This window comes from Jaculus jaculus, chromosome 7 (assembly GCF_020740685.1).
Source record: "Jaculus jaculus isolate mJacJac1 chromosome 7, mJacJac1.mat.Y.cur, whole genome shotgun sequence".
In the NCBI taxonomy this organism is placed as follows: domain Eukaryota; kingdom Metazoa; phylum Chordata; class Mammalia; order Rodentia; family Dipodidae; genus Jaculus; species Jaculus jaculus.
In genome coordinates, this window is record NC_059108.1 from 157493427 (window position 1) to 157502162 (window position 8736).

The window sequence follows — 8736 nt, forward strand, 5'->3', positions numbered from 1 at the left end:
CTCGCGCCCCCACGAGCCGGCCAGGGTGCGGGGGCCCAACTCGCTCGTGAGGGCTTGCGGGAGCCCCGACGCTGTCACGGGAACCACGGGCGGGCCTGGCGAACGCCTCCTCACCCGAGGGCCGGGGTCGCCAGGCTGGGTCCCAGCGGCTCCGGCAGGTGCGCCCTCCCGCCGCGCGCACCCAGGGCTGCTGGCGTCCGGGGGCCGGGCTCCCGAGGCTCCGCCCTGGCCGCAGACCAATGGGTAGTGGGGGGCCGGCGCGACAGCGCGGGCGAAGACGCCGAGGCGAGCGCGGGCGGAGGGCGCGGACCGACCGGGAGCACCGGCCATGGCTTCCAAATGTCCCAAGTGTGACAAGACCGTGTACTTCGGTGAGTACCCGCCCGCCTGCCCTCTCCGCCAGCCCCTTGCCTCAGAACCGCCCTCGCCTTGGCCTCGGGATGCACTGCCAGTAGCCACACTGCCCACGAGGGTGCGCCCGGAGGGTGGGGCAGCGCCGAGGGCGGCCACGCCGGCTCGCTCCGCTCGGGTTAGGGGCGATGCTGGCGGGTAGGCCCCGAAGCGGCCGGTGGGCGCGCCGGCGTGCTCGGAATCCTGGTGGGTTGGGGCTTGGGTCGCGCTCTCCGCCACCGATTCATCACCTTTCTTCCTCGGCGCTGCTCCGGGCGGATCGGACGAGGCCACGCGCCTGGGGCTGGTCCCGCGCGGTCCGGTCGGGTCCTGGCATCCCTGCCTTGCAGCGTGGCCCCGAACACTGACCGCAGCCCTCACTCCGACCTGTGCCCAGGCGGTTGGACCAGGTCTGGCTCCGACTGGAATAGGGATTCAGTCCAAGCGGGGGCGACTTTGGTCTATGCCTTTTGCGTGCCCCAGCCTGCTCCCTTCCTTGGCCATTTGCCTCCATGGTTTCACCCGGGGTGGAGCACGGTGACAAGTGGGTCTCCACGCGCTTCAGAGTGCACCAGGTGGCCAGGTCACTGGCATCTTGGGGTCAGCATTACCAGGGTAGGAGGCCATATTAGGCAGAAAGGGTTAGCCCCCACCAAAGTAGTCCCTGGAAGCAGCCTCCTTCATCAGGCACCCTGGTCTCTGACTGCTAATATCGTAGGGCTCTGCTCCTAGTTGAGCAACTTTGTGTAGCATGTCCTTACCCATGAACTCAGGGCTAGAACTATGGCTGGCAGGAGCTGAAAAGACAGGGTTCCTCTTCTGGTTACCCCAGAAACAGTGGTCAGTGTCCAGGATATGCAGAAGGTCAGTGGGCTTCTCCAGCTGACAAAAGGAGAGGACAGGCCACTTTTGTTCCCAGAGGGCAAAGACTGGATTTGGCCTGGAGTGCTTCTGTGTGGCCTTGAGCCAGGAGCTTCCTGCTGCCTCGGGGCTGTGTAAAGGGGGGGGGGGGCAGCTGCCCAATCTCAGATCTCAGTCTCTATCCTAGAGAGGGCAGTCTGACAAGTGTCAAGATGGGGACAGTCTTCAGGGCCCTTCTGCATGACTTTGCCCCAGGCCAGGCCTACTGGTCTCTCTGGGGCCTAGGCCAACAGGCAACCTGGAAAAGTGCTCAGCCTGCTTGGGCGCTTCTGGTTCTCAGCAGAAAACAAAGGCACCTCAGAGTTGTTCGTTGGCTTCTGTCCTGTGGGAGGCACTGGTAAGGAGGCTGGGGTCCAGAATGCTGCCCTCCACCAGCCAGGCTGTGCCCTAGCAGCCCACATCTGAGCAGATCCCAGGCCATAGGGACCCCAGGGTGCCTCTGTGTTTCCTGAAGATTGCAGCTAGGTGGGCTACCCATTCCCTTCCAAGCTATTAGACCCAATCAATTCTGTGTTCCAAATTTGGATTTGCAGTGGGGCCATTGACCCAGCCATTTGGTTTGAGGGTCAGCTCCCTGCCCCCACATGGCCCACATCCCAGAGCTGGCCAGAGCAGTGTGGTTCTGGCAGCCCCTGAGCTGCAGCTGTATTGGCCACCAATGGCCATCCCAACCTCCTTATCTAAGTGCTGGGAAAGGGTGCCAGGTTTGTGTGGGGCCAAGCCTGCCTTCTATCCAAACAGCTCCTTCCTGCCCTGGCCTGCACACAGCAGGACCTTGGCTGGTCTTTGTTGTCTCAGCATCAGAGAGGTCGCTAAATGGTATTGTCCAGGGCAGGGGCCTCAAGCTTCCTGGCAGATAGCCTGGCTTGGCCATGCCCAGCAGGTTCCACAAGGCTATGAGGAGCCAGCCTCCGACACGCAGAGGATTTAGACTTGTCCTGCAGCAGCAGCACCCCTGGGCCTCTCAGTGTAGGGTGTGCTCCATGGCATTTCCCTGCCAGGGTTGCCCAGGAGATGGGAGGCCTGGCCTCAGAGGTATTCTATGGGCAACTCTGAGGAGAGCCACAAGAGCTGTTTTGCCATTCTCCAGTAGAGTGCCCTAGCCAAGCAAGCATGACACCCCTCCTCCCACACACCTCCAGCCAAACCCCTTCCCTTTGGAATTCAGGCTCTGCTCCCAGCTCAGGCCCTTCTTCCTGCCTGTTTCTCCACCCTTTTCCTGCCTTATTCCCGTGGGAAGGCCTGGCTTCCTTCCTTTGGGATGTGGCCCAGGAGCCACCGGGGATGGGGGCAGCAGGGCTTACCATCCTGAGCAGCTGGTCACAAACCTTTGGCACCAAAGTGGCAGCTGGAGGCAGCTGAGTGAATGGAAGCAGATCTCAGAGCTTACTTAGGATGAGGCAGCTAGAGAGTGGTCCCTGGGTGGACTGGCTTTCATTCACTCAGTGGGTGCTGGAGGTCCTGGACTCCACCATTAGTTAGGGGGATCTTCTGGTTCTGTTAGGGTCTTTGGTGTGGAGGCTGAGAACAAGTGAGAGGGGCAGCAAGTGGGGGCTGGTGTGAGTATAAAGCAGGTTTGAAGGAGGGGTTATAAATGGATAGTTAGCAGACATTGGGGGTATCAATGGGTGCATGGGCTGGGACCACTTAGAGATATGGGAAAGATCCACCAGAAGAGTAGAGCTATAGGCCGATTACCAATGTTGCCTGCTGCTTAGGGAATCTCCAGAAAACATAAGCAACTAGAACTCCTATGGGAGTCAGGCCTCATGCCTGATGGGTGGGGTGAAGTGGAGAGGTGTGGTCATGGAAGTTTGGAGATTTCGAGGAGACTGGCCAGCATTCTTCCCCTGACCCCCTCCTGCCCACAGCCGAGAAGGTGAGCTCTCTTGGCAAGGACTGGCACAAGTTCTGTCTCAAGTGTGAGCGCTGTAACAAGACGCTGACACCTGGGGGCCATGCTGAGGTGAGTGTACTTCTGGAGGGGATTGAAGGGGACACACCACAGTTCATTCACCATCATTCCTCTGTCTAGCATGATGGGAAGCCCTTCTGCCACAAGCCCTGCTATGCCACCCTGTTTGGACCCAAAGGTAAGCAGGATCCCTGACAGCTCTGTGACACAGGACAGCTCCTGTGGACACCAGGTGTGTATGTGGGGGAGATATCCTACCTCTTTCCCCCTCCTCTGTCTCTGGGCCTCTCCTGCCCTGGAAAACCATGACATGACTGGCTGAGAAGTCACTCTTGTGAGAGCTGTGTGGGGTTAAAGCCACTGGCTACTAGCCACCTGCTAGCATAACATACCTGCCACCTATAGGCGTGAATATTGGAGGGGCTGGCTCCTACATCTATGAGAAGCCCTCAACTGAGTCCCCTCAGGTCACTGGCCCCATTGAGGTCCCTGTGGTTCGAGCTGAGGAGCGGAAGGCCAGTGGACCCCCCAAAGGACCCAGCAAAGGTAGGATGGACTCTGGGTGGGGGGTTAAGTGTATTTGGGCAAGGCCCACTTTGACCCAGTCCTATTTCCCTAGCCTCTAGTGTCACCACATTCACTGGGGAGCCCAACATGTGTCCTCGCTGCAACAAGAGGGTCTACTTTGGTGAGTGGCCACACCCAGCCCCAGCTTTAAGGAACCTGTGCTTCTGGGCCAGGGTCATCATCATCATTCTCCTCCTCAGCTGAGAAGGTGACATCGCTAGGCAAGGACTGGCACCGGCCTTGTTTGCGCTGTGAACGCTGCTCCAAGACACTGACCCCAGGCGGACATGCGGAGGTGAGGGGTGAGAGTGGATGTGTAGGGATTATGCAGGACTGAAAGGGGCCACAGAGAGGAAGAAAGTATTGGAGTAAGAATTCAAGGGGACTGGAGAGATGGCTTAGCCGTTAAGGCACTTGTCTGCAAGGCCTAAGGACCCAGGTTTGATTCCCCAAGACCCACATAAGCCAGGTGCACATGGTGGCGTATGCATATGGAGTTCATTTGCTGTGGCTAGAGGCCCTGGTGTGCCCATTCTCTTTTTCTTTCAAACAAATAAATGAAGTAAAGAATTTAAGGGACAAAAGCCAGGAATGGTGGTGGAGTGTGCTTTTAATCCCAGCACTCTGGGAGGCTAAGGTAGGAGGGTTGCTGTGAGTTTGAGGCCATCTTGAGACTACATAGTAAATTCCAGGTTAGCCTGGGCTAAAGCAAGACCCTACCTTGAAAAAAAATTGGGGGTTGAAGAGATGGCTTAGCAGTTAAAAGTGCTTGCCTGTGAAGCCTAAGGACCCATTTGATTCCCCAGTGCCTACGTAAGCCAGATGCATAAGGTGGAATATGCATCTGGAGTTCATTTGCAGTGGTTTGAAGCCCCTGTGTGCCCATTCTCAGTCTCTCCCTCTCTTTAAATAAATAAATAACATGGTTTCTTTTTTTTGTTGTTTGTTTTAGTTTGTTGAGGTAGGGTCTCACTCTGATCCAGGCTGACCTAGAATTCACTATGGAGTCACAGGGTGGCCTCGAACTCATGGCGATCCTCCTACCTCTGCCTCCCCGGTGCTGGGATTAAAGGCGAGTGCCACCACGCCTGGATTAATAACGTGCTTTTTAAAAAAAAAAAAAAGAATATTGGCTGGAAAGATGGCTTAGTCATTAAGGCAGTTGCCTGCCAAACTTGAGAACCCAGGTAAGCCAGATGCACATGGTGGCACATGCATCTAGAGTTCTTTTGCAGTGTCTAGAGGCCTTGGCATGCCCATTCTCTTTCTCTATCTCATTAGTAAATAAACAAGTAAATTAATAAGAAATTATTTTTTTAAAAAAAGAGATGGAGCACTTGGGAGGCAGAGGTAGAAGGATTGCTGTGAGTTGGAGGTCAACCTGGAATTACAGAGTGAGTTCTAGATCAGCCTGGGCTACCCAGGGTTGTCCCAAGCAATAAGGGCTGCCCTCTAGTGGCTATAGCATCAGCACCATGATGTTTTTTGGGGGTGTGCTACCCCTCCCAAGGTGGTCTTGGGAGCCTGAGGGCTCTCAGGAAGGGAGGTAGAATTCCAAATCATATTATCTTGGCATGTCTGGGGAAGTGGGAGAAGAGGGTTTGTGGTCAGCACCCTCTCCATCCTGCCCACAGCATGATGGCCAGCCCTACTGCCACAAGCCTTGCTATGGAATACTCTTTGGACCCAAGGGTGAGTATGGATAGGGAAGGAGAGACACGGGGACCTTTCCCCTTCCCCAGATCCCTGCTTGTTCCTGCTCAGCCACCCCAGCCACCTTTTTTCACAGGAGTGAATACCGGAGGCGTGGGAAGCTACATCTATGACAAGGACCCTGAAGGCACAGTTCAGCCTTAGACCTGCTGTCACTGCCCAAGGTTCTCTTACTTGGCTCTGAGGGAGAGTGACCCACTGCTCAGTCCTGCCTCAGTGTGTCTTGCCTGCAAATCCAGGGCCAGAGAGGTGGCCTTGTGGACAGTCTCTACAGCAGGCCCAAATCCAAGCTGGGTGTCACCTTCTCAGCATGTCCTATGTTACCGATTGCCCATTTTGTGTCTGCCTTCATGCCCCTGTGTATTCTGTATTCCTGAGCCTTAGCATTCTCCCTTCCTCCTCCCTCTCTTTTGTGTCCCCATGATTCTGGCGACTCTGAGGTAGCTGTCTTCTCTCCCTGTTGACAGTGCCTGCCCACCAGTACGATTTGTGCTTTGCTGGTAATGGCCACATGCTCACGAGGTGGCAGCACCCTTGCCAGGCAGGAGCCCCCTGCTGAGTCTCACACTGCCCCCTATTCACCCCTTATATGGTTCACAGCTGCCGAGACTTTTGCTAGCAATAAAAGGTTTGAGAAATGCCAAGGGTGTGGGGCTGGTGTGAGTCTAGGACAGTGTCCCTTTGTTCCTCCACAGTTGTTTCCATGAAGCACCCCTAGATCCAGTGCTGGTGAAGGTGGGATCCAGAAACATCTGTGATGGAAAGGCTGCTTTAGGCAATGATGCCAGCCAAGATGGTTGAGACAGCAAGGAATGGCTAAACTGGGTAGAGGTGGGGGGTTGGGCTTCTGGGAAAAGGTCCAGGTAAGGGAAAGATGGGCCCATAAGGACACATCAGTGGGTCATGCACAGGTGAGAGGTATCCATGGGGCTGTGCTTAGACCCTAGGGCATTATAACCAAGAGATGCATTTGTGGGGTCAGACTTGAGAACCAGCAAAAGACATTGGGGCCAGGGAAGGGAGACAGGTGACCAGAGAGGGCCTGTATAGAGAGGATCAGGTGTGGATTTAGGTAGGGGTACAATACAATAGGGCTGGGAAGTCCATGAATGGAGTTTAGGGGTGCAGTCATACCAGATCTGACCAGGCTCAGCTATGGCCATGTTCTTCTGTACACAGGACCTGGCCTGCCTCTAGTCGGTGAAGGTGATCCAAGGATAGAATGAGGTAGTCTGTGGCTGTAGAGGGTCTGAGGATCTCTCCACCCATGGACTCTGGTGGGTTTGTAGAGGGCCATCACCTGAGTATACGCATATGGAACACCAGAGGGCGCTTCTGCCTTAAGGTTCCTGCCGAGCTCAATAACAGCGTGCTCCACCCAAGCCCTACCCTGTCCAGGGCCCCTGTTAGCTGTTCCGTGTATGTCCTAGATGTCCCTCCGCCTAGGGCGAAGTCTCCTGGATCTCACGCTCCGGGAGTGCTGGGGGCATTCAGGCCTGTTCCTGGCTCCCCCGTTCATCCCTCTAGGCCACTTAGCGCGGGTGTGGCTGAACCTGAGCGCCAGGCCCTCTGCCCCAGCGTCTGGCAGTACCTCGGGCGGCCCTCCCACCTGCGCCAGGCCTGTAGCCATGTGCAGGGCCGGCGACCTGCGGGAAGATTTGACAAGTATCCAGCGCTGAGAAGCTCAAGCCTCATCGCCTCACTCACAGGGATGAGGCATTGGGAAAGAGCCAGGCCAGGCCGCTGGCGATCAGCTGGGCTAGGGTGGGGGGAAGGGCTTGTCCACACTCTGTGGGGTGAGGTTGCTTCAGAAAGCAGCGACCAGGTCCTACAAAAACCCTTGACCTCACAGTGCCTGACACTACCTACACAAGACCATCATAATAGGAGGAAAAGATCATGACATCAAAATAAGAGACTGATTGAGAGGGGGAGGGGATGTGATGGAGAATAGAGTTTCAAAGGGGAACATGGGAGGAGGGAGAATATTATCATGGGATTTTGTTTGTTTGTTTGTTTTTCGAGGTAGGGTCTCACTCTAGCCCAGGCTGACCAGAAATTCACTATGGAGTCTCAGGCCTCGAACTCATGGCAATCCTACCTCTGCCTCCCGAGTGCTGGGATTAAAGGCGTGCGCCACCACTCCCGGCCAAAAATTTTTTTATTCACAACTTCTATGATTATAAAAAATATCCCATGATATGAGCCGGGCGTGGTGGCGCACGCCTTTAATTCCAGCACTCGGGAGGCAGAGGTAGGTGGATCGCCATGAGTTCTAAGACACCCTGAGACTCCATAGTGAATTCCAGGTCAGCCTGGGCTAGAGTGAGACCCTACCTCAAAAAAAAACAAAAAAAAAATTTTTTTTTTTTGAAAAGAAAAAAAATCTGTCAGGGAACAGGACCTCCCACAATCTTGGGTGGGGCCTGTGAGGGTGAGAGGGGCTCTCCTAGCTGGGCTGGAGAGAGGGGCAGGGTATTCGCAGTGCAGATCTGCCCTTGACCCTGTGGCCAGCTTTGCTCTGCTTCCAGGCTGGTTGGGGTGGGGCAGGATCTGCCCTTTTCCTGCGGGGGAAGATGACGCCAGCGTGTTTGTTTCCAAGGAGTCGTCGTGGAAACCCGGCGGTGCTCTGTTGTTTGGGTCTTGTTGCCAGGCGGTGTCCGCTGAACCGCCAGGGCTAGTCAGGGCATCAGCTTCCGATGCCCCACGATGAAGAGGAGGGGGAATAGAGCCTTTGTCCTCCTTGGGAAGGTGCCCCGTGCTTCCATTCATACCTGACAGCTAGGGAAATGACTCCAGGTGCCATCTGGCCGCCTCACTCCTCTCAGGACCTTCTGCCTGCTGAGTTCAGGGACTCACAAGGAGCTTTACAGCCTATAGCCCAGGCAGCCCTTTACCAGCGCATTCCCCAGACACTCCACTGACCATCTGTGTAATCTAACTGCCGCCCTTAGCTAGGCCTTCCTAGCTTCTCTCTCTGACCCCCCTATTGGTTTCCCTATTTGGACTTCTTTGTGTAGGGCTTGGCCTATATATATCTATATATATCTCCTCTCTGATCTTCTGGTCCATGCTTCAAACTCCCAGCAATCTCACTCCTGTCCTAGCCCAGCTTCCCCTAGGCCAATGACCCCTGCATCAGCCTTGGGCATCCTGCCCACCAAAACACCCCCTAGTTTCTGGCACCCTGAGGACCCATCCATCTCAGGGTGGTAGAGTAGACCCAACTC

The 8736-nt window shown here is 55.7% G+C and overlaps 1 protein-coding gene across 1 annotated transcript; it reads left to right on the plus strand.

Moving 5' to 3' along the window:
• Positions 1-233: 233 nt before the first annotated feature.
• Crip2 (cysteine rich protein 2) lies at positions 234-6150 on the plus strand. The gene is made up of 8 exons (XM_004665660.2): positions 234-371; positions 3183-3277; positions 3347-3404; positions 3632-3772; positions 3846-3914; positions 3994-4088; positions 5428-5485; positions 5583-6150. Exons 1-8 carry the CDS (start codon positions 329-331, stop codon positions 5648-5650), a joined length of 627 nt encoding a protein of 208 aa, XP_004665717.1. The 5' UTR covers positions 234-328; the 3' UTR covers positions 5651-6150.
• Positions 6151-8736: the final 2586 nt, after the last annotated feature.